Source organism: Dreissena polymorpha, chromosome 8, assembly GCF_020536995.1.
Source record: "Dreissena polymorpha isolate Duluth1 chromosome 8, UMN_Dpol_1.0, whole genome shotgun sequence".
Taxonomy (NCBI): Eukaryota; Metazoa; Mollusca; class Bivalvia; order Myida; family Dreissenidae; genus Dreissena; species Dreissena polymorpha.
Window position 1 is genome coordinate 53221327 of NC_068362.1, and position 25794 is coordinate 53247120.

A 25794-nucleotide genomic window follows, 5' to 3' on the forward strand; every position below is an offset into this window, starting at 1 on the left:
AGTAGTAGTAGTAAGTAGTAGTAGTGTAGTAGTAGTAAGTAGTAGTAGTAGTAGTAGTAGTAAGTAGTAGTTAGTAGTAGTAGTAGTAGTAGTAGTAGTAGTAGTAGTTAGTAAGTAGTAGTAATAGTAGGAATAGTAGTAGTAGTATAGTAGTAAGTTTGTAGTAGTAGTAGTATGTAGTAGTTGGAGTAGTAGTAGTAGTAGTAAGTAGTAGTAATAGTAGTAGTAGTATTAGTAAGTAGTAGTAGTAGTAGTAGTAGGTGTAGTAGTAGTAGTAGTAGTGTAGTAGTAGTAGTCTAGTTAGTAGTAGTAGTAGTAGTAGAGTAGTAGTAGTAGTAGTAGTAGTAGTAGTTAGTAGTAGTAGAAAGTAGTAGTAGAAGTTAGTAGTAGTAGTAGTAGTAGTAGAAGTAGAGTAGTAGTAGTAGTGTAGTAGTAGTCGTAGTAGTAGTAGTAGGTTGTAGTAGTAGTAGTAGGTGTCGTAGGAGTAGTAGTAGTAGTAGTAGTAGTAGTAGTAGTAGTAGTATAGTAGTAGTAGTAGTAGTAGTAGTAGAAGTAGTAGTAGTAGTAGTAGTAGTAGTAGTAGCAATTGATTTGAATCGACATTAAGAACGTGCCAAATATCCTTAATATGTTAAATATAATAAAATTACATTAAATGTATGAATAAACTCATTTTAACCAATTTGGGCATTTAGTGCCGCAAACATAGATATGCAATAATTGTATTACAAATCGGGTTGCAGTGTTCTATTGTTGTGATATATTTTTATACTAATAAGTTACACAATAAACATTTCGTTTTGAAGTAAGGGAGAGGTGTAAGATTTGACTAAATTGAAACATTATGTGTATAGAAAGTGATTTTCAAGCAATTTCATACTTAAGTGAAGACAATCCACAAATGCAAAAATTGTTAACCATGCTTCAAGCATAGCTGCAAAATATTTGGAGTGGTGAAAGAATTTTCAAACTGAGGACCATATGTTGCGAAAGAAAATTTACACCCAGTATGCGATAGTTAAATTGAAAACAGGTTTATTTTACTTATACATGATTGTAAATTTCTATTGTTTGCAATAAATATTGATTTGACACAAGATTCAATTAGATAATAATTTTGTAATTGCGTTTTGCAAATATTATTACGATAAACAATACGACTCAACTAAATGTTCAATTGCTATTAAAACAAGAACGCCTACAGATATTTACATTGGGCAAAACAAGCCTAACTTGTTTTCCGAATAGCCATTTAAAAATCCATACATAATGCATTCCTCTCTTTACCACTTGGTAATATTTGCCAATGACTATGTATATACCAATTGATTTTTATTTGTGAGCGTTAGCTCACAAATTATGCAGACGCAACATTTCCAATCGCTTCGGCTTATCTACGAGGAGCCTAACTGCGCTTTACACATGCCGTATCCGCGCGAGAAAGAGTTGTATAATTTATGAAAGAGGTTTTAGTTCTCCAACCATATTCATTCACAAATGGAAACATTATACGAATATCGTGTTAAATGTAATAGTTTCGAACGGAGCTTATATAGAAAAGAATCAATAAACCTTGTATTATACCTGACGCGAAAGAGATTGTTTATGAATGAATAAAATAGTCCACTTTCTGCTACGTCTTCATGACGTAGTATTTTTGCTCAGTTCATTCATAATTTGAGGCTATTAATAGATGCGCCTGTCGTTAAACAAAGGAAAGTCCAATTGCACGGGTGATAACAACGCAATAGGTTACGCTTGTTTATATTCACAGTTCTCAGTTTATAAAACGTTGAACATGAGTTCAACAATAAGTACAGGGATACGATAGACAACATCAAAAATGCTTCATTATCGCTAAAACTGATTATACAAAACAATTAAATATAAGAAGAATTATCTTTTAAAAAGGTAGTCTTGCTGTTTTTTAAAATAAAGTTTCAAATTTTGTTTCTTAATAATTTCATTGAAAACAAAAGTTAAACTCGTGTGTTGATTTTTTTTTTACTTGTAAGTCGCATATTTACGGCATTAAATGTGTGTTATAATAGGCAAACCATAGATCTACATTAGTATAAGTAGATACAAATTATGCTATGTCCTCCATCATCGCAATATATCGTATGTTAATATATGATAAACATGCAGTTTCTTTTCCAAACATTTGAATCACACTTTCATAGCCGCGTCATGCGAAAATGAGTCTTATGGTCTTTCGACCAGCGTAGCTCAAGTTTTAATGTGTTTTGCTTGAGAATTTAATATAATGCTGTTTAATACCAATACATTTTCATTTGTGAGCGAAGCTCACAAATAATGCAAACGCAATTTTGCAAAGCAGTATGCCTTAGCTACGGAAGGGTCCGTAACCCATGACTGCCTGTGTGGATAACTCCAGTCAAATTTAGCAGACGACAAAATGAATGCTTAAAGCGTTTCTGTTTATACTTAACTATTACACTGCAGCAGACGACAGCCTGTAATTATGTTAACAATAGGTTTAAGAGCTTTTGGGACGTATTGGCCTGTCAAGTGTTTAAAACAGCTGGTGCGATGACATTGGTAAGTTTATGATTGAAATCTGTACATATTGGCTGCTTTCATGGAAAACGGGGCTTAATGCTGCATTAAAAGTCTGTCATGTCGGCAAAATTGTTTCTGAATAATTTAAACAAAATAGATAAAGTATAAAATACACATATCACAACATGTACATGATCATAGGCTTGTTATTCTTTATTCAAGGCAACCACAATTCTGAAAAAAGACATATTGTTGTTATTTTGTCTAAGTTATCTCTATAACATAAATATGAGGATAAACAGTCACACACATCTCGACCTGTGCTTTAAGATTCTTTAAAATTTGAATGGGTTGTGTTCATTTCAAACTTGCGATATAAAAAGCTATAACATAAGTTTGAAAACTGAGTTGCTTCTAAGATTATGCAATATCGAACAAATTCAGTACCTTCAGCGCTTTGATTTATATAAGCATTGTATTTGCTTTTAATAAAACGAATAAATAGTGTTGGTCATCATACTATTATTAGTATGCAATGAGCAAAAACTTGATCATAAATCGCAATTTGTTATTTCTTAAAGTGAATAAAGAGACAATTAGGAAAGCATTTGTTAAAAATATAGCAAGCATTTAACTGGCATTATAGCTTAACAACGAACACCAGTGATAATAAATACAATAAGTCGAAATACCTTTCCCTAAGAGTATATAGTAATGAAATGTAATGTTTTTGAATCAATATGTTATTTTTTAGTTCAGAAGCCGTGGATTTGACTGAGGCTTTTTCAAACCTATCGTCGAGTGTTTGCTATGGTCATGCCATGTGAAGTGAATCATATTAAAACAAACCGACACTTGACTTCTTGTAGAGATATATTACGAACAAAAGGATTCTAAACATTCCGTATTTATAACGATCACCAAATCATTTCTTACGAAACGAAACCTTATGGTTTTTACTTGATTATGGCCTCATTGTGCAACAAGAAAAACTTAATGCACACAGCAATGTTTAAGTCCTTACCTATTTCGGTTTTGTTCTGTTCCAGGAAATGCGTTAACGCTGCTTCTGTCATAAATTGCCCATTCTCGGCACTTACAAGCTTATATCAAATATGACGAGTGATAAAATTTATTTTAGTGATGCGGCATATTAAACTTTCAAATGCCCGACCATTCAACATTTTATGGAGTTTATCCGATCTTTTATTCGGCAAGGCTATTTCACCCAATTGTGTGCTTCAACCGATAACAGTGCTGTAAACCTTTTTCATTATTTACAAAAAAAGGTATATACAATTTAATTTATATCACTTGAGTGGTCTTTTAATGGAAAAGTGCTTCTAAATAAAACTCTCTTCCTGATTCGCCCACACATAACCTATTAACGATAAAATGAATTTGCATTGTGTGTATTTGATATCAAACGTGTGTTGTTATAACTCCATGTCTGGATTAACAGGTATCGATCCATTGTGCGCCGGGTGTTGCGATTCTGTCTTTCTTTATATGAAAGCGAATTAACAAATTAACGTGTGGTAACGCTTGACCATAACATAAAGTGAAATATGCAATTTTATAACAATTTATGTAATTTTCATTTGTTTCGTATTTTTGGAAATCTCCGTCCGCAAAAATGTTAAAAAGACTTTTTTGTTATATTTAAATATAAGTTTTATCATATCATCTGTAGTATAGTTCAGTACCGAAGTTTAAAATATATGGAAAAGGCACCCAGATTATACTAAGACGCAACTACCTTTAAATAATTTAAATAATACTGTTGTTGTCTTTGTTATTTTCCTTATAGTAAACGTCGATTAGTTTAAGCCTCAGTGTTACCCATTTGTTAGGAAAATGAAGTCTTGAATAGGGCGATGAGTAAAGGTTTACTATGAAACTATAAGTATGAATAGTTATGTATTACTTTCGTGGCATCTTTCTTATAGCTGCATAAAGAATCTTTGAGACAAGATGTTGTTTGTTTTTAAATAACCATCATATAAATCATTAATAGTCAATAATAAATATTCTGGCGATTATTTTATCGTATTGTCGTTTACAAATTGCTAATTCACCGCTATCAATGTGCCAATATCTGTAAGTGCATCCTTACGTCTTGACTTTTATTTCCAATAAAGTAAGGACATATTGTGTCTATTTATGAACACTTACGTTAAAATAGTATGATTGGTCCTCTGGACGCTAATTGAAATATTACATGAAACCAGTTTGATGAGAATTGCATGATATGGTGTAAAGCCATTTTGAAAAACCTTCCAATTGAAAAACGTTATAGTGTAAAACATTTACCGAAACACAATATTGGTGTAAGTCAAGTGTTTGTATGCCTGCGCCATTACAATGTCGAATGGGCAGTTAGAGTTACCGCTGTCCTTATATGTGTCTGGGGGTGAGGTGGCGTTTCTTGCCAATCTAATAATGTTCGCGCATTATGAGATTTCGAAACCAATCGCACGAAATACTAATATCAATGGATTTATAACAGTTGTTCGGGGGATATTCAAACTAAACGTCATTCCATAGCGGCCTAAAATATTTAAGGGACTTGTTCACAGATTAGCAAAAATAACGATCTTCTATAAGAATTGACTAAGATACAAACCAAACTGAACCGTTAATTTATATTCCATACAACGCCGAAAAATTGCTTAAAAACACAACTATCACAAAAATCGTTTGGTTACAATAATCAAAAAAAATAATAGTCGATCAAATAATTAAGTGTTTGGAACGCATTTATCGATAATTTGTAGTTTGGATTTCTAAAGCAGCGCTTCAAATACAAATAGGTTATGTTGAGATATACCTTCAAACAAACAACGCTTCAAATACATGTAGTTTATGTTGAGATATACCTTCAAATAAACAACGCTTCAAATACATGTAGGTTATGTTGAGATATACATGAAAACTTCAAACGCGTAAGATTTTGCCTCAAAGGTTCTGTGTTCGAATCCTGGTATTCAAAAAATATGTGTTTATTCAACAATGTTATTTAACCCATTTATGCCTAGTGGACTCTCCGATCCTTCTAAACTGGATCAATTTATTTCCAAAATTAGGGATGTCTAGTATATTTATTTCTATATTTAGAATATTTCTTACAGAAATTCCTTTCAGCAAACAGCGCAGACCCTGATGAGACGCCGCATCATGCGGCATCTCATCTGGGTCTACGCTGTTTGCCAAGGCCTTTTTTCTAGATGCTAGGCATAAATGGTTAAATATTATTATAATTTGAGATTATTCCAGATTTTATAGATTTGATTGTAAATATATTTAATAGCATTTCTACTATGCAACAGGATGCGTTTGTGAAACACAATGTCCCCCTATATGACGTTTGACTTTGAAGGATGACCTTGACCTTGTGAATGATGACCTTGAACTTGACCTTTCACCACTCAAAATGTGCAGCTCCATGAGATACACATGCATGCCAAATATCAAGTTGCTATATTCAATATTGCAAAAGTATTCATAAAATAAGCGATTTGGGCCACATATATTTGACCTCTGACCTTGAAGGATGACCTTGACCTTGACCTTTCACCACTCAAAATGTGAACCTCCATGAGATGCACATGCATGCCAAATATCAAGTTGCTATCTTCAATATTGCAAAAGTATTTATAAAATAAGCGATTTGGGCCACATATATTTGACCTCTAACCTTGAAGAATGACCTTGACCTTGACCTTTCACCACTCAAAATGTGCAGCTCCATGAGATACACATGCATGCCAAATATCAAGTTGCTATCTTCAATATTGCAAAAGTATACATAAAATGAGCGATTTTGGCCATATATATTTGACCTCTGACCTTGAAGGATGACCTTGACCTTGACCTTTTACCACTCAAAATGTGCAGCTTCATGAGATACACATGCATGCCAAATATGAAGTTGCTAGCTTCAATATAGCAAAAGTAATTGCAAAATGTTAAAGTTGGCGCAAACAGACAGACCAACAGACAGACCAACAGACAGACCAACAGACCAACAGACAGGGCAAAAACAATATGTCCCCCACTACTATAGTGGGGGACATAAAAAATCCATTTAGTCCCTTTAATAACGATCGCATTCCTAGTGCAGAACATAGAAAAACCTCATTAGAAGGAGCTTTAAGTGAATGTAGCTATACATAAAATTAGATTAATATGAACCATCATACGGAATCAGTGAAATATTAAAACGACTCTCTTCGTGTATCGACATGAACGCAATGTATTCTTATTAATTTCAAACATCGCAATTTAAATGAACATGTTTAATGACCATAGTCGAATTGTATATCCAAGTCCCCAAGCTTGTCCTCCACCATAGCATCAATCGTGTTACCAGCTGCCTCCGACAGGTGTTCTTTCCAGTTGCCTACGCGACCTAAGGGAAATGTACAAACAATGAACTTTGTTTCACTCAGCATATGACATAAATATAATATCAAAAGATGTACTTAATAATGGATCTGTACGTATAAAGTGTAGTATACTATATAATAAACAAGAAATGTCTTAAAACGACCAACGTCAGAAAACATGAACGATTGATGAAATTTATTACATGCTATACCCTGTTTCCCATGTAATGCAACCATTACATTTTTTTTATTACACATGTGTAATACAACATTTTTAAGCGTTTCCATTGGCTTAGTTTTCGTTGATTGACCAATCGCATTTTGTTATTTTGCTGAAATGACGTTGCAACGTCAAATGACGTCAACAAATGTAAACAACATTCGGGATTTATCATTATGTTTGCGTAAATATTTATTCAATTTGCTCATTTAAAAGCATGTGATAAAAAAAGATCCGACACTCGTTGTCATATCATACCATATTTTATTAAACTCGTCCAGGAAATTCGTAAGTAAGCTCGCCAAAGGCTCGCTTACTAACAAAATTCCTGAACTCGTTTAATAAAATATGGTATGATATGACAACTCGTGCCAGATCCTATATATACCAACTTTGAACGCATAAATTGTCTTTGATATGTCCATGACATAAAAAATAAAATATTTTAGATTCACTGCACACATTTTAGGTTCTTGCTGCTTTTCAATGACACACACATTTGCTTCACGACACTTAAAGGTCATAGTTGCACATATTTTAAGGGGAAAAAAAAGAATTCTTCATATATCGAATTAACAAATGTCAGTTTTACATCTTCATGGACAAATATAATTAGCGTCAATAATAGATAATGGCTAACCATGAGTGTATTTTGAATTAGGTTTTATTTAATGTAAAGTGCGCTCTTGTGACGTCATAAATCAACAACAGGACATTGAATCGGCAAATGCGCTATAATGATTGCTCAACTGCAAACATTTATGCTAAAAACTGCTTTCGATGGATAACTATGATGTTAATGAAACGTTGTTATGACTGAGCTATAAGAACTACTTGGTGTCAAGTGAGAATGTGTGATATCCCTAAGCCTCAAATGATCAACCGTCTAATGACGTCATTGTCCCGCACTCAACACGGCCGCGATTTGTGATTGGTTTAAATCACATGTACCAATTCCCTTTTATTGATGGATTAAGGCGTTGGTGGTCGATAAGCAATATTGACCATACTGTAGGGACCATGCTATAGGCCCAGATATTTATAGGAAATATACTATTACATTTAATTCAAAACGTACGGCATGTACGGTACCTTACCTGTGTGGGTAGCTGGAAGGCAAAACGTGCACCCCTGTGCCCCCTTCTGGTAAATCCTGCCCTGACAGAATTTTACCTTTTACCTTTGGGTCAATAGTTAGGTTTGGTAATGAGACAAGGTTTGCGTCCATGCCTTTCTTAATGTGTCTACCAAACTAATATTCTGTTAGATCGTGGCCTTCTCTGGATGTATAAGTTATGTAATAAATAATTTATATTTACGTTAATGCATGTACAAGGATTCTAGCTATTTTAGGAGAAAACTCACAAAAGGTGATATTTTTATTGGTATATATTCAAATGCAGATCATTCAATGTCAGTTATTTAACTTTTACTTACGGTACACAAGATGAGAGTTTGGATTCATTGAATAAAATATATTATCACAAAACATGCATATACAGAGCTACCATACCTTGTTGTCGTCGGCAACATGTATTGATCATGAACTTTTAAGAATAATGTATAAACTATTAATAAATAGAGTTAACATCAAAGTGCACAGTACTCGGTCACTTAAAACTAACATTCGATAAGGATTAAGAACATTAATAAAAGGGATTATTTTTTACATGATGACCCTTGCAAAAATTAAAAGCAGATGTGATTTGTGACTGCAAAGTCGTGATCATTGGTATGTACTATATAAATAAAGTCTTAAAGAACATCTGAAGTTAAAACCGCATGTCTACCGTGTCTGATTTTTGCACCAAACCGATTGTCTACATCGCCAAAAGTGTCCACCAAATTAGTTGTTTACATTTCCAAATGTGTCCACCAAACGGACTGTCTACCTTTCTTATGAAACTATCTAAGTGTCTGCCTTTTCTAATGTTCCGATCAAACTGCCTTTCAGGATTCACTCATGAAAGAAAAAAGCACAGCCATTTTGTAACAGATTTGGTAGATTGTCAGTTTACCTTTCCTAATGTGTCCACCGAACTGCTTGTCTACGTAACTGTTCTCTCCAATCCACGAGGCGTTCGTAGATGGGTTCTGCTTCATGTTGCTGAAGCTGCAGTGCTCAGTTAAGGTTGCCACATCTTTCTCTGTTACCTTGACATCCAAATGGCTGGCAATCTGCCTTATGGCCTCAGGCAAATCCTGAAAAGATATATACATACCACGTTCAAGCGCGTATTAGGCATTGAACGCTCAATAGAATATGCCCTCCTACCCCCCCCCCCCCCCCCTCTTCCATCTTCAGGTTAGAATGTCGGAATGGATATATTTAAGTACTAGACCTCATCTTCGCGTGCCAATTGGCGACGCAATAGCGATTGCTTATTTTAAGGTCAAGTTCATATTCCAAGATCAAATATTTGACGTTTAATGCAATAACTTCTGAAGACATTAAATATTTAAAAATAACTCGGAACCAATGTTAACCTTGATCAGATCAGATACCTCACACAAACATCCGATACCTATTTCTAAGATAAGGGTCTTACTTTAAGGTTAAATAAGGACAACAATACTATAACAATTCTAAAATAGAGTTTCTTCGAGCTATTTTTGTTTCGTGTATCCCAAGGTAAATTGTTTTACATATAAAGCTATAACTTCCGAAGGCATTTAAGATTTCAAAATAAATCGGCACCAATATAAGTCTAGATAAGACAATGTTCTGCACACGCAAATCAGATACCTTTTTCTACGATCAAGGGCACACTTGAAGATTAAAGAAGGATGAAACAAATGTGCTTTAATTCTAAACTGGGGCTTTATCGATATTTGCCTCGTTGATTAAAGGATTTCAAAACAATTAATCATACTTGTCAGACTATGTGTTACATACAACAACATGTAAAAAGAACGTTACAAACGAAATAAACAACATCTATTCTGCCACCAATCTTCAAAATACTCAAACTCGTGGCTTTCAGAAAGAAACAATACTATTGCCAAGCAATAAAAGTCCCCTACCTACGCAGGATCCACCATTTCAGCAATATTTGTAGTTTATTTGTTGCCAAAGCAACCAGAATTCATGACGTAAGAACAAAATGAAATGACGTGCATAATCTCCATATTGCCACCTATCCATGTTTGAAGTCTCATGAAAAAATATGAAGAAATGTTAATGTTATCGCAGGATCCACCATTTTCAGCAATATTTCTAGTCTATTTGTTGCCATAGCGAACAGAATTCTTGACGTAGGAACAAAATGAAATGACGTGCATTATCTCCATATTGTCATCTGTCCATGTTTCAAGTTTCATGAGAAATATGAAGAACTTTTAAAGTTATCGCAGGATCCAAAAAGTGTGACAGACTGACACACAGATCGCAAACCATAAGTCCCCTCCGGTTTAATCGGTAGGGGCTAAAAAAACAGGTCTTAAACATTGCCCAGTGGGGCTCATTGGTCTGAGGTCTGTATTTTGTGACAATAAACTTCAAGCGCGAGAACAGTGAGGAACTGATTAAAACTATCATATCCGTTACTGTCATTTAGATGTTGAAATACAGTTTACAAGAAAAATGCTTGCTGATTTCGTTTCTAATTCTAGTATTTCCCATTCGCCTTTACTCCAATACCGCTTATTATATTTTGATGCAACAGTATTCATACCATGTTATTTGTTGTTTAAATCTAAATATCGCCCCTTGGTGCAAAAAGGTACCATGTTACATTGAAATTAGAAGGCACATGGTACCTTTTTGCACGTTGTACGTTGAGATAAGTTTTGTTCGCCATTTCAGTTTTGACATTTGTGACTTTAGCTGAAGAAAATACTAGCATGTCATAATATCAAGTGCAGTTGAACGATTTGAATATCACATTTAAATTCTTGAAAATGTAAAATGTTTACGCAAATATTCAGAAAATACTGAATCTACATCCTGACCTTAACCATGTGCTCGTACGTCAACCATAAGATTGTCGGGTCGTCTCTGTGCAGCCAGAAATCCCTGACATGTCTCCACCATGGAGTGGCGTACTCTACAAAATATTGAGACAAAATAGATTACATGTACTTAAGATTTGGGCAAATTCCATGGACACTTATTATTTAACAATAACAGTAATATAATCTCAACAGTCGTCGTTTTGTCAGTAGTCTATATATATATATATAACGGAAAACGATGGCATCTTTGTTTCTGTTGTTTCAGATTGACGGATGTCCAGTGACAGATTTGTACGTTTGATTCAATTAACATATTTATACATTACAATAAACTCTATATCCATACACAATCTGAGCATCGGGAGATAACCTGAAGCGGATAGATAAATTTTAAAATACCTTTAAGCCAAGGAGATATACATATCATATCAAATATATGAAAACTCTTCTGATATCATCATTTCAAACGTCTGGATCATAGTGTAGCTTCATCAATGAAAATATTATGTCCGAACGTATAATAAAAACTGAAATAAAATGTTTATGACCGCTTCCACGACAGTGCAGACCGTTTACCCACTGTGCAAAGTGTGATGAACAATAACTGTCACAGTTAAACAGAAATGCTTTTGTGGGCATAAAATATATGAAGATTTTGGTAAAAGATGCAGGAGCATTTTGTGCGTCCAAAACATTCAACGCCTACCTTCGTCCTGGAGCCATGTTTCCAGGAATTCTTCTGGTGACTTGTCCGGTGCAGCCAGCTTCAAATACTTGGTCAGCATCAGGCCTGACACAAACACGTCCTTTGGGTTGCGCATCACGTAGATTTTCTATGAGTATAAGCGTGTAAATATATGTTGTTAATTGATTTGCAAACTTAGGATTATTTATATTGATCGTTAAAACATATTTTTGTATCATCTTTAGTATTTTGAGTATTTAGAGTTTCTCGAATTACTTCTACAATATCTTCATACATATGAACAAATATGGTATCTAGTTGCGACGTCTCATTCCGTAACATTCTGAGTGTATATATAATTACTCTAACTTATAATAAACGAACAAAGCAATGAGAAATGTAATATCCATTTTATCGTTTGTTTGCTGTAGTTTCTACTAAACGACACCTCACCTTGCACTTGCTTTTGAACAAGGCGGGAGGTAGCACGTGGTAATGCAGGTGCGACTTGATGAGTCGCGGTGTCTTCTGGCTCTGGACGGCACGCAGGCCTTGAAAGTGGGGCATGTCGGGAATGCAGAGGTCCAGAAACGGAAAACGTTCGTCCAATGGTCTGGTTAGAGCGGATTTTGTGTCGCATTTGTGATGCAATAGGTAAACGATCTCTTGTGTAAGTGTTGTACCTAGAGTGAATTTTCACGATAACTAAAAGGAATTTCAAGGACAGGACAGAAAGAAGATATATATTACGACTTGTACAATAGTAAATACCCAGAATAAACTGTGCACATAACGTATAACAAGAGGTCCTTTGAAAAGTTAGTGGGCATATAATTTTAAGTATTGAACATATCGAACATAATTAATATCACGGTTGAAAGCAATCGTATAATACCAAAATTGAAGTCTCAATGTGCTGACTAACCGCTATGCATAAAGAAGTGCAGTTGCAAACTGCTATTTTAAAGTCGTTGTGACCGTTCAAAAAGGTTCGAACTAGGAACGCCTATTAGGCGTACATATCATAAAATATGTGCAGATATCACATAATTTATATTCACATAATTTACCGTTGCATCTTTTTGTGTTTAGTCGTTGCAGTTAATGCATGTATTCCCGATACAGCTTTACATAAACGATGTTAATGTCAACATTTTATTCTGGCAGTCCCAAATCGTTAATGAACAGTTTAAGTGAGTAATGTCGTTTAATGGCAATATGAATTTTAGGCAAAAATAAAACACAAAAAATACAGTATTTCTAACATGTGATGTATAGTTCAACGTTACGCATTTGTCGTACATACTTTTGGTGGGCATGAAAGTGCGCGATCACATAAAAAACATTTAAAGGTAGACGTGTTAACACGCTTATTTAAATTGGTCGCTTGACTATCAATGATATTCATTTAATTTGGACACACATGCGCCAATAAAATGGATGCACACGAACGATAAAGTCATTGCGATAATTAAAGAAATGCCATCACGTTAAAGCCTTTGAGTATATACTATATTTTTGTAAACAGTGTACTTCACTTTCCAATCCGCCATTCAAATCATATCGCAACATTTTAATTGGATATAGTTTGTTTATTCACTGAGACAAAGAGAACTAGAGCATTTTTCAGTATTTTGACACACTTATTGTCTGCTGGTGGACCAGCCAAATTGTTATATTTCGTCTATAAAGATGTACGCCTTACAATATCCGTCCAATGCACTTTTAATAAATAAACATGATCAATTATGGTGAATAAAAATAAGGGTTTTCATATAAGAGATTATATTTCTTAAATCATGGAAATGGAAATCGTGTAACAAACTGTTAAAAACCTGAACGTGGAAACGTCAATACCCAAACATCGTCATCATGTATTTCCATCGACTCAATAGCTCCTATTTCACATTTTTCGAATATACACGTCCCTTTGTAAGCCCTCAAAGGGCAAACCAACTCATGCAACGCAGCCATCGACGAGTGGTCAGTAATGGGCACAAACACACAATCACACAACTGCTCAAATAATTTACGTGAGAGAGCCAGATATGAGGCCCTGTTGTTAAAATGAGGGTCTACGACTTGAAAGCCTTCAATAGGGCTTAACGAGGTAAACAAATCTTCGGGTCGTTTATGCAGGTCTAAATTTTAGAAGCAAAGAAATATCGGATCGCTTTGGGTCAGGATTTAAATACGTTTATACCAAACAAACATTTAATAACGCGTTTTCCAAGCCAGACATATAGAAAGTTAATATTTTTGAAGATGAATGATAAGTTATCGTAAAATGGCTTAAAAACAGTAGCATGCAAACATATATTATTATTTAACACATACATGCAAATTAATGGTATTATTGTATGACATCTATGTGATTGTTTTAAAATATCATTAACTGGTTTAAAATATTAATAAGACAGAAAAACTTGTTTTCAACTCAAAGCAAAGGTTCTTGAACTACACGGTGAAGACAACGGATAATCTCAGTATTGTATGCTGTAAATAATGCAGTCGATTCCGTTTGCCTTTATTCTCTTTAATTCAGAATTAAAACAATGCTTTACAAGGTTTAGAAAGATTTTTTATATTTATGTTTTCATTTAGATAACAATTTTACTGCAATAATTATATCTGTCTACAAATAAAACCTGTATCTTCCATTAAATAGCGACCTGATCTGGAATCATTGGCAAAGGCGTTGACCTGGATCCGCGGGAATTTTTTTTCGACCCAAAAAATCGATTCTGTTTTGGGTACACGCCGGAGCTCTAGCCTTTGTCATTATTTCGTGTTACGCGCATGCGTATATACATACATTTTTCTTTCGTTGGTATTGTTTGTTATTAAAATAATTAGTAAATGTACTTTATTTACGTAAACAAACGGCTGCGTCATGTGGTGTTTTATTGATAACATTTTGCCGCAGTTGTTCGACTCTATGGTGGCTGATTCCAACCTGACGAAAAGGGCGCAAAAAATAAGTCTCGTATTTCCGCCTTATTTTTCGTTCTGGTCATTATATTTGTAATATTTTCGTGTTGGCGTGATCGCCGGTTGGAAAGCCGACAGAACGACAGCACGCCAGTAAAACAAACATACTCACCAGAACTACAAGAAAGGCTAAAAACGCGCTTTATTTCGTTCTGGTGGATATATTTATATTTTCCTTGCTGGCAGGTTGGAAAGTCGACAACACGACAACACAAAACTAAACGTTAAATCTACCCGTCAGAAGCATTATGACAGTGCATTTGCTATTTACTATTCAAAAAATGCCATCAAACGCAGTCGTATATCACATATGCATATGCAGTGCCCACGGGAAATACCTCAATATATAAGGAGTCTTATTCAGCCACTTGTAGTAAATAGTTCGTTTATAAATTGTAATTATATGCAAGTATGAAGTTTGTCGATGACGATCACTAATAATATAGTCAGTTATATATGCTAAGTCGTGTTTATGCATTCATTACGGCTCACTAAAGTAAGCACTTAATTGTATGGGCAATTGAAGGCCTATAGAATTTCAAATTTGAAATGGGGACGCAAATTCACTAGCATGAAATTTAACTTTATTGTAACTAAACGTTACTGCATCAAATCGTTATTCTTACTTGTGTTCGTGCAATGTTATTAAATATTTGTTTTCAAAAGCTTATATAGTGTTGTTACTTTTGATGTATTTAACCAAACTTAAGATTTATTTTCAGCGTTACCAAAACATCTATTTAGAAAAACACGAATTATTAATCATTGAATACTTGCAAATTATACGAACGTACATAATTTTATATACAACAAATGTGTAAGTAAGTTGGTGATTCAAACATGCTTTTTTACTGTGGGGTCGTCCATAAAGCATGTCACACTACAGGGGGAGGGGTGTAAGTAAGTGTGATAGTTTTTGTCAGGGGGGATGGGTGCGTCAGGCCTTGTGTGACATCACACATTTATTTCTTCTGTGTTTTTTTGTGTTTTTTGGAATTAAATAGCTATAAAAATATTGTTTTCCTTTTTTGTGAAACACATGGATAGCTTTATATCATTATAGCAATAATAAAATGAGGATTCAGAGAAATATTTATAGAACATAATCATAATTATTATAAAGTTTCGCTAATCTACTTCTGATCCTGTGTAAAAAGATTGCATAATCGGAAGAGGATCTAAACTTGACATGATCTATTATATAATGAAAAAGCAGCAGATAAATGATGTATACGTATTCTGTAATCGCCAAGTCTAATTTTTGCAATATTTGTTTTCCATCTCTATCAAGGTTGAGTTACTGCTTCGTTGAATTACTATGAAATTATTGACAATTAAATATTGTACGTTTACAGTCATTTTAATAATGTGCTTGTTATTTTAAGTGGAAATGTTATGTCAGTTTAATAGGTAAGTGTGTTTTAGATTACATGTTAATTAGTTTTTTTAATGATTCTAAAGTGTGAGGTACATTGGGGGGTCCGAGATTTGTGACAGTTAATGACAGGGGGAGGGGGGTTAATATGGTCAAATATAGCGTGACCTACTTCTTCTTCATCAGTTCTTTACAGCATTCCTTCTAAGTAGAAGATATCGTGCCGGATTCTTATATGGACGCCCCCTGTATAGTACTCGTTAATCGCAATCCAATTTCACACCTTATGTTCTAATGTGTATACGTTTATTTTCCGTCGTGAACAGTTCAGCGGCACTTGTATGGAAGGGAGATAACTATGACATATCTATTTTGTTGTGTAAGGGAATTAACTAATTGGTGATTTACTTTTGGGCACAACCTACAGTTCGTTTCTATAAATAAATTAAGTGACGTCACAAAATACGCTATTTTCCGTACAAAGTCGATTCTTAAAGAAAACATGCACAAACAATATCTTTTATACATAAACAATGCATCAAAATATTGTAAATAGACGGTCGACCGTTCATGAAACGCTGCTTTTGATCTTGTTATGTACCTCGATTTTGTACGATGCAGGACGGTATTTAGTTAACAAGTAAACACAATCAAAGATGGAGTCCAACATCAATTAAGACAGTTATTGGTGTGCTTAATTTATGTATTTCCTCGTTATTGTGTTCGGATACAGGAAACTTAAAAGCTTATCAGCCGGGATATAGAAATACCTCGGAAATAATGCTAACTTGAATGTGCACAGTGCTAAGCGTCGTGAAAAACTGAATGAATTGTGTGTTCATGGAAGCTTTTTTTACTTTAGAAGAAAGACAGTGAAACTTGTGAAGTTGCGTGTTGTGTGAAACTGTGTAAAACACTTCGGTGCTGTGTCTTATTATATTCACGTGTTTTATTTTTAAAATTGTTTTAGATATCACTTCTTATTCAATTAAATAGTAATCTACATGAATGCATCACCTTTCTAATATCTGCCAACAATTCATAGACATAGGTGTTATAGGGCAGGATTTTATGGAATGGCTTAATGAAATGAGGAAGGACTCCAGTCACCATGTTTTGCTCAGCTTATAAATACTGCAGCATATACAATGAAGTGACGCTATAACGGAGTTATTATTGTTTTATGGAATTGGAAATGTCTAGATAACAATGCATTTGTTGCAGACTTGTGTATTGTGCACATTTCTGTCAATAGTGTTGTTCAGTGGATATATTCCGAGAGCGTTGGGCTGTGCCCTAGGATGTACCTGCACAACCATACCACGTGAAAATGAAGCAGTTGGAGACGAGGAAGATGGGGACCTGTCCAATGTCGAGGACGGCGAGGGCGATGAGTTTGCCTCGACACATGCAACCCGGGGACGGAAAGTGTCCTGCTCCAACAACCCTTACCCTTTTGCATCGATTGATGATGTCAAACAAGCAATAACAATACCATTGGATACAATTTATTTGTAAGTAATGATAGCAGTAAGTTTCAAAGGAAATCTTAAAGCAGCTATTTTTCTAGGTTTTGTAAACATTGTTTCCTGATGATGAAAATGATTTGAAGAAATTAATTTAGTGTTTAAAGAAATCAATGGGTACCATGTATTTTAAAGTCAGATTTTATTTTGTCAATAATAAACAAAATGACAACAAACTATGACTTATATTGAAATTAGCCTCTTTTCCTGTAAATACAGATAGTAATTATCAAAAAAATATTTTTGTTAATTTTGAACAGTGCTTTTTCACCATTTTGGGAATGGGGGAAGGGCTCTTTGGTTTGTGTAAAATAGTGTCATTTGCAAATGTCTGGGAGTGCACATGTCCCAACCAAAACCAGATATTTTGATGCCTGACTCAAAATAATATGAGCCACACGCTAGAAAACAGACCTATTGCAAAGATTAATCAAGGGCAAAACATTCCTGTTGTGTGGTATTTTTTGTTTTAAGGAAGTCTCTTCTCCAAAATCCAGTATAGACAGAAAGTGTCGTCCTTGATTAGCCTGTGCGGACCTTATGGCCTAATCCAGGAGGACACATGCTTTTAAGTCCCATTTTCCCGTAGTCTGCTCATCTAGAGTTACTGTCACTACCTCTGACTCTAGGCACCTGCATGATACATGTACATGTACAAACAGCAATAATTCATCAATATTTGAGGCAGCACAAACCTGGCCTGTATATTATGCATAGTACTCATTATTTAATAATTATATTGTAACTAATTGCCTTGAATTGTGAAAGGGAGACCTGGTTTAATTGTTATCCTATGAGATTTAGTTATTAACCTCTTCATTTTAAAATGTAATTGCATCTTACATAAACCTTGAATATGTTTTACGGTATGTTTTCAATGTGTGTGTGTTTGTTTTTTTACCTCATTGCTTAAATGCTTAACATAATTCTTCTCTGGGTTTTAATTTTCATGATGATCTCAAAAACCTGGAATCTTGCCATGCAGATTTCCATTCCAGTTCCACAAATGAATTCACATCAAAGTACCGCATCTGATGAGTGTATTCAAACACCCAGAAATACATGGGGAACAATCTTGAGAGGATTTTGAAATAAGAAATGCCAGTTACAATCGTTTCTTACAATGTAACATTAAACAAATGTTGGCAGACATTATATTTTATTAAAACCTTACTACAGTTTTAATAGGAAATACTTAATTTACTGAACTCTCTGCTACATAATGTGTAACTAGATAAATAACAAATAACAATTACAATAAAAGCCTGTTAATGCATCCATTTTTTTTACATGTTTTTGTTGAGTGCGTATGAATCATATTTGAAACATTTTATCTTAAAGCCAAATAAACAACATTTTTAGAGGGATAAAAAATAACTTTAGATTCTCATCCAGATTTTGAAAAAAAAATCAGGGTGTAATCAATATCAATAACTTACTTTCTTTTTAATAGGGGCCGTCGTGGATGACAATCTAAAGATTTACTTTTTCCAGCCTTATTTTAAACTTTTAAGTACCAGTACAAAATGTATGCGCCATTGGAGTTAAATAATAAGTTAAAAGAATATCTGTTTATGGTGAGCTCTACATTGAAATGATTTTTACAACCCACAATGTTAGCATCAATAATTTGAAATTGCATGCTGTTCTTTATGACTCATTTTATAATTCACTTGGAAATAATTTGACATGAAAAGATTAATCAGCAATGCATAAAGGAAGAGAGAATCTCTATGATTTATGTTGACCCTTTATTGCATCATTGATTTTATTCAGCAAGGAGGGTTTTGATGTCGTTTTTCACTTGGTGGTATTGCCTTTGCTTTATTTAGCTATTCCCAGTCAGTGGCAGGGCGTACTTGAAGCCTTTTTCTAAGAAAATTGGACAAAGTGCATGTGAGTGAAGTTTTGCCTCAGATAAGCCTATGGAGACTGCACATGGACGTCGCTTCGTCCTAAACTGGATTTTCATTTAATAGAAGAGACTTTCCATAAACGAAAAATTCCATACAAGCGGAAAGTGTTGTCCCTGACTAACCTGTGCAGACTGCAAAGGCTTATCTGGGAGGACACTTGATGCATTAAAGGGGCCTTTTCACAGATTTTGGCATATTTTGAAGTTTGTCATTAAATGCTTTATATTGATAAATGTAAACATTGGATCTTAAAAGCTCCAGTAAAAAATCAAGAATAAAATTAAAACAAGGAAAAAAAAGTAGCCGGTACTAGGGCTCGAACCAGTGACCCCCGGAGTCCTGGAGTTAGTCTGAAGTAAAAACGCATTAGCCATCTCGGCTATTCCGCCGAGTATACACAAAAGGAGTATTTTATACCTTATATAAGCAATCTTCGTAGTTTCGTAAATTTAAACGACAACAACAGAACTCTCCAAATTATTCAATCGTTTAGCGTTGCAACGCTTTATAATTTTTAGGTTTTCAAATCGTCAAAAGATACATATAATGGCTATATTGGACTATGGTAAATGTTCAGTAATACTGTTTCCTCACAAATATCATAACTAAATCGAAAATTTGCGAATCTGAAACAACTTTTTTCAATTTTGTCAATTACCAAACTGTGAAGAGTCCCTTTAAGTCCAGTTTTCCATGAATTATTCTTCAGCGCTTCCGTTAGCTTTTAAAAGTTGGAAGTCCTGACTTCCAAGCCTAAAATTGTGGACGTCCCAGACATAAATTTTGAAGTCCCACTTTTATTTCAGAATTTTAATATACGTACATGTTCCAACTCTATCCATTACCCGATAATCCAGTATCATTACGATTTATATTTTCAAAACCAAAATACGACCAATATTGACGCCTGCAACGTCCGCCATTTTGGCATATACAAATTGAATTGTGGGATGGGGGAATTCCCATTGAACATGCGTTAATCACGTGACGTGATTTGAGAGCATAGAGCACGTTCATATTTAGTGATTTCAACAAATCAACGACTTAACTAAAAATGTTTCATGTACCTCCTTTCAGAAAAGTTTACGTAAGTGAAAGCGAATTTTGGAGTGTAAAAAAGCGTCTTTCTTTTAATTATACCGAGTACACTTAATTCCGAATCGCAATATAACTTGTCAGGTCATTCATGCATGTAGACCAATATGCTTAGTTTGGCAATTTCAAAACATGTTATTTAACTACTTGTTGCATTATGCGTTATGACAATCGGTATACAATTAACGTTATTCAATTTAAGTATATTCAAATGCTTATAAATCAAACGTGTAATCCGAAATCATTTCCAGATTTTATTATTCACGGAAAGTTAAGAACATTCTAGCAACAAATAAACATTTCCCGTGTATTTCGTGCACACATGAAAATCATGCAAAAATTAGACTTCATGTACAACGTCACGCCATCCTTCCTCGAGGAAAGCGTTGACTTAATTAAATTTGATTGCTAAATAAAAACTTCGTAGCGCAGAGGTCGCTAATATTATTGTATACAGCTTCACGTGAGGTCAGCATGTATTCTGCTGCCTAAGCGCTGATTGGCTGATACGCTTACCAAGAAGCATGTGCTTGACAGCTGGAAAAATCAATATTGACCACTCGCTGAGAAATTCATTGAAAACTGTAGCTCTTAGGCGGAGCAAAGACCTATAGGTCTTTGGGCGGAGTTAACGGTCTAAATAACCCGATTTACTGTTGACATTTGTGCGTGTTGTGTATTCGCAAACAGCGTACATGTGGATTATCGGACGTCCAAGGGACTTCCACCATTTGCATAATGGACGTACGACTGCCGTTTTCGAGCGTAATTTACGCCCGGACGTCCACTAACGGAAGCGCTGATTCTTGTTGCATTCTTTGTCACAAACACCTTTGAGTTTTAGGGAGTAAAAAGATCAGATGCCACGTGGCCTCTGATAACGATCCAAACTGTTTGCTATTCTGATAGTTGTCTTTGAAAAAAAGTGAAGATAATGATAATTTTAGAAATTCAGCAGACACCAATATAGCAGACGACAAATATCCCAGCATGCAAAATGTTAAAACACAAGGAATGCATGTATGCAAATAAATATTAAATATTAATGAAAATATATTTTGCAAGTGCGTGAAATATCATATTCTTAATCAATATAGAAATTATTTTATTACAAGTTATATTGTCTTTAGGATATCGTTTTATTCCGCACTGCATTCTTTATGGCAAAGTCCATCGCTTCTTCACATTAAATTTTATCCCGATTTTACCTATTTCCTCTGTCTCTTTTGAATATAATGAATACATAATGGCAAGCATTTACTAAGTGATATTATACTATTCCTTGTTTGCATATCTCATTGGTGGCCCAAAGCCAAAAGGGCCAACATGTCACATGTTCACTTCAAGAGCTTTTGTCAGTAAATGTAAAGAAACAAAAAGACTAAAACAACTACATGTACCATAGCATCTTTTCTTGATTGTAAACACAAACAAATCTGGACACATCCTTGATATCAGCATTATCAGCAGGCTCAAGTGGGTGATCTGTTATTGGTACTGGCTGTAATCTCACAATCTCCGTTATGCATACTGCCAGTAATCTGGCAATCTTTGTCATAAAGATAATGGAAGATCAGAGGGACATTTGTCTGCAGTTGACCTCCTGCTGAGAGGGTAGGGGTCAGTGACAGACTGGCCCAGAGCAATGCATGGGTTAGTTCAAGCAATGCTCCTGCTTGGATTAGCAAAGGGCAGCATGCTCTTTTAGCAAAAGTTAAGTCTCCAATTCAGGGATTTTTTCCTAAGTCTTTATAAAGTAACGGTGAATGGCACTTTTCTAATTAGAAAAAAACTACACATTTTTCCACATTTCTCCAAATTGCTTTAAAAAAATCCCAATAGTAGATTCTTTTTTTATATAAAATGCAGCATTTAGTTTGTGTCCCTTTGCAGCTCTTTGGCTTGAACCTAAGTAAATATAATATTGACAACTTGACAACACTTAGATATCAATATGAAAGTAATTGGGAGCAAAAAATCATATACACCAATTTCCAAATATAAGACTTTAGTTTTGCAATTGTTATCAGTGTTTTTTTATGGCAATTTCGGGGCCGATATTCGGCCCCATTCCCCTCAAAAAAGAGTATATATTTTTCCCCCATTAAAAAAAAATCCCCTCCAGATGTTTAAAAAAAAATTTTTTTTTAGAAAGAACTAGCTTCATAATCATGATAAATATATCTCAATTTTATTTTATAAATAACTAACAAAGTATATAACTATAATTTATATGATTTTAATTATTATAAAGTGTTATATTAAATTAGATAAGATTTTCTCTAATCAGTGGACTTTTCACATGAATTGCATTTTTCTCCCAAAATGGCCAGGAAAAGGCCTGATGTATCTATATTGTGTCAATATTTGTTGATAAAACATTCCAATTTGGTCCATTTTATTGATAAAAAATGCTAAATTTTGCGATTTAATCGATTTAAAAACTCAATTAGACTCAAAATGGCTAAGAAAACTGAGACTGTGCATGAAGGCTGAACTGTCTGAAACTAATGTTGATATATATTGATATATATTTCAGAAAAAAGACAGAGACATTCTGCTGTGAATATTATATTCTTACAAACGTGTGTATTCATATAATAAATATCATTACATATATAAGAGTGAATTGTTAATTTTCCCCTTTTCCTAAAAAACAACGCATTTTTTCCCCTTTGGACGGGCCCCGCCACCATTCCCCTATAAATGAAACAAGAAATATCTTTAAAAAAGATATACGGCGTTGATAGTTCAACGAATGAGATCAAGGATAGCGAATGTCTTTCTGTGCAGCTCTTAGCTGCATCACACGCAGTACTGGATGTTACGCGGATTTTTCGCGGCTTATTTTACATTATTACATATTGCTGGTCATAAATCATAGATACAAAACAGAAATCCAAAAGAAGAATGGAAGTGAAATTAAAACATATGAGTCAACCCGCCACACCCGAAGTATCCTTATTTATAGGCGCGTTCTTCGAACAAACCTGTTTTATTGGTTTGTTGGGCATTGCTATTTGATTCGATTATTAACAGTATCGAGAATAATCGCGCTCATGCTTAATACATAAGTCAATATGGTGGAATAATTATTGTTTGATTAATCAAAAATAGTATTTATCATTGTATTGTTGAAAACACATTTAGAATCTATTATTGACATACCATAATTATATTGCTGAATATCTTCATTTAACATATTTCTAGTCTTAAGAACATTCCAGGTCACCTAGTTCATGGATAGCGTCTTTATTATATAACGATTATTTTACTGGCCGTGAACTCCGGTGATGACCTAATATATAAACTCTGACATTCACACACTAACCGCGAATTGACCCGATACCTCGCGGGTTGAAATGCAATACATTAAAGTGAGGCCTCGCTTCCACTGCTCTTTATACTTTTACATGTTCACATGTTGACAGGAATATGGAAGTAAGTACTAAATATGAGAATATAGCCTTTAAGTATAAACGCTTTTGCGCTGGCAATTCTCTGAAAATAAAAGGTGTACGCACAAACTGTATTGATGTCGAGAATTGAGTGTAAAACTGTTCTAACTATTAAGCCTTTTCATTAGAGATAAAAATTGTTTCATGCAGTAAAACAGTGTTACAAAGACGCGGATATGTTTCCAATGTTCTGGTGGTATACTCAAATCAGCCAATGGAATAAATGAAGTGTATTCATTCGTACCTAGCCGCGGGAAATTTTATTTGAATTTTATTGGACACTTACAAAGGTCAGGTAAAGGTGAAAAGCTGGCTTAATACAGCTTACGCCGAAAAAACACTGGTTAGTTAACTAGTATAATATACCTGTAATATATTATTTTTTCATATTGAACATATACATTTCATCCTACATGTATTTTCATTTAAAATATTGTTAATATTGGAACTCAAATGTTTAAAAAAAAGCATTGAATTTTTTATGCATTAATTTACAATAATCCATAACAAAAATTTCATACTATAATAATCCATAAATAAACTCAATGTATTTTTGTAAACATTTGACATGTAATTTACAGCTACAATGTTTTCAAAAGGTTTACAAAAATACATTGAATTTATTAATGACTGCTATGATGTTTTAAGTATCAATGTCATGATTTAATCTATAAACCAACACATGTATACATTGATTGTAATGTATGAGGTTGAAAATCTATAAGTTTGAAACTGAGGTTTATTTAATTAAAGCTCATTTATTGCGGTGAACAATTGAATTGTCAGTGCGAATAAGTACATGTTAATGTTTGTGTTACAATGTGTAGACTGTTGAGAGAAATGGATCTGTAAACATCTTAATTGTCCATTTTTCAGTTACAGTTTTCTGAGTTGGTTTCAGCATTAAATGAGAAAACAAGTGTTGTTAATCATAAAAGATCTTCCCTTGGCAAAATGTTGATGCACTTAGATTTCCCAGTGCTGCTCATTATGGCTTTGAACTGATTATAATTTGCCTTGAAAACCAATTACCTAGAAAATCATGGCGAGCTTTTGTAGTCTGGCCTCCCAGCTGAGGTTCTGACAGTGTTGTAATTGGTACCCAAGCCATTTCAAGGAATTAGGTTGTTATAGGGTGAAAACAATGGTTATTATTTCATATTTTGGTTGGTTGTTCTGCACCAGAGACAGGGGTCTTGCTGCTTTTAAAATCAAAGCGCTGAAGGCACTGAAATTGTTCGCTGTTGTTGTCCTTGATTAGCTTGTGCGCATTGCACAGGCTAATCAGTGTGCAAAGGCTAATCTTTTTAACTCTGAAATTCTTAACTCTGAAATTTTATTCTTAACGTTACTACTAAGTTTTGGAAAATAGTTCTTAACTTTTCTAAATGACCTAAAAATAAATAATAATGGTTATTTTCATGCAAAAAATCAAAATAAACATACTAGCAACTTAATTTAAACGAGTTCAACAGTGTCTATTCATTATTATACAATTTTATTTTTCAAATACCTCAAATATGCCCAAACTGTGCTTAGATTGCATGTCTTCGATGAATTTTTACATATTTCACAATTGAAGGTCTCCCCTTCAATCTTTTCAACGATTGGCCACAGGAATTGTCCCTCTCACTCAGTCAATGTTTTTTGTTTAAGTTTGGAC

The 25794-nt window shown here is 34.2% G+C and overlaps 2 protein-coding genes across 2 annotated transcripts in view; one reads left to right on the forward strand and one right to left on the reverse strand.

Annotated features, from left to right (window-relative positions):
* Positions 1–6821: 6821 nt before the first annotated feature.
* Positions 6822–16463, reverse strand: LOC127840533 (sulfotransferase 1C4-like). The gene is made up of 6 exons (XM_052368948.1): positions 16309–16463; positions 12224–12453; positions 11792–11918; positions 11083–11177; positions 9150–9333; positions 6822–6934 (listed from the first exon to the last, which is right to left on the reverse strand). Exons 2-6 carry the CDS (start codon positions 12335–12337, stop codon positions 6822–6824), a joined length of 633 nt encoding a protein of 210 aa, XP_052224908.1. The 5' UTR covers positions 12338–12453; positions 16309–16463.
* Positions 16464–16607: 144 nt separating this feature from the next.
* Positions 16608–25794, forward strand: part of LOC127840534 (adhesion G protein-coupled receptor A3-like) — a 93086-nt gene continuing 83899 nt past the window's right edge. The window contains exon 1 of the mRNA XM_052368949.1: positions 16608–17650. Coding sequence (XP_052224909.1) covers positions 17346–17650 — 305 coding nt within the window. The 5' untranslated portion in view covers positions 16608–17345. The remainder of the gene's footprint in view (positions 17651–25794) is intronic.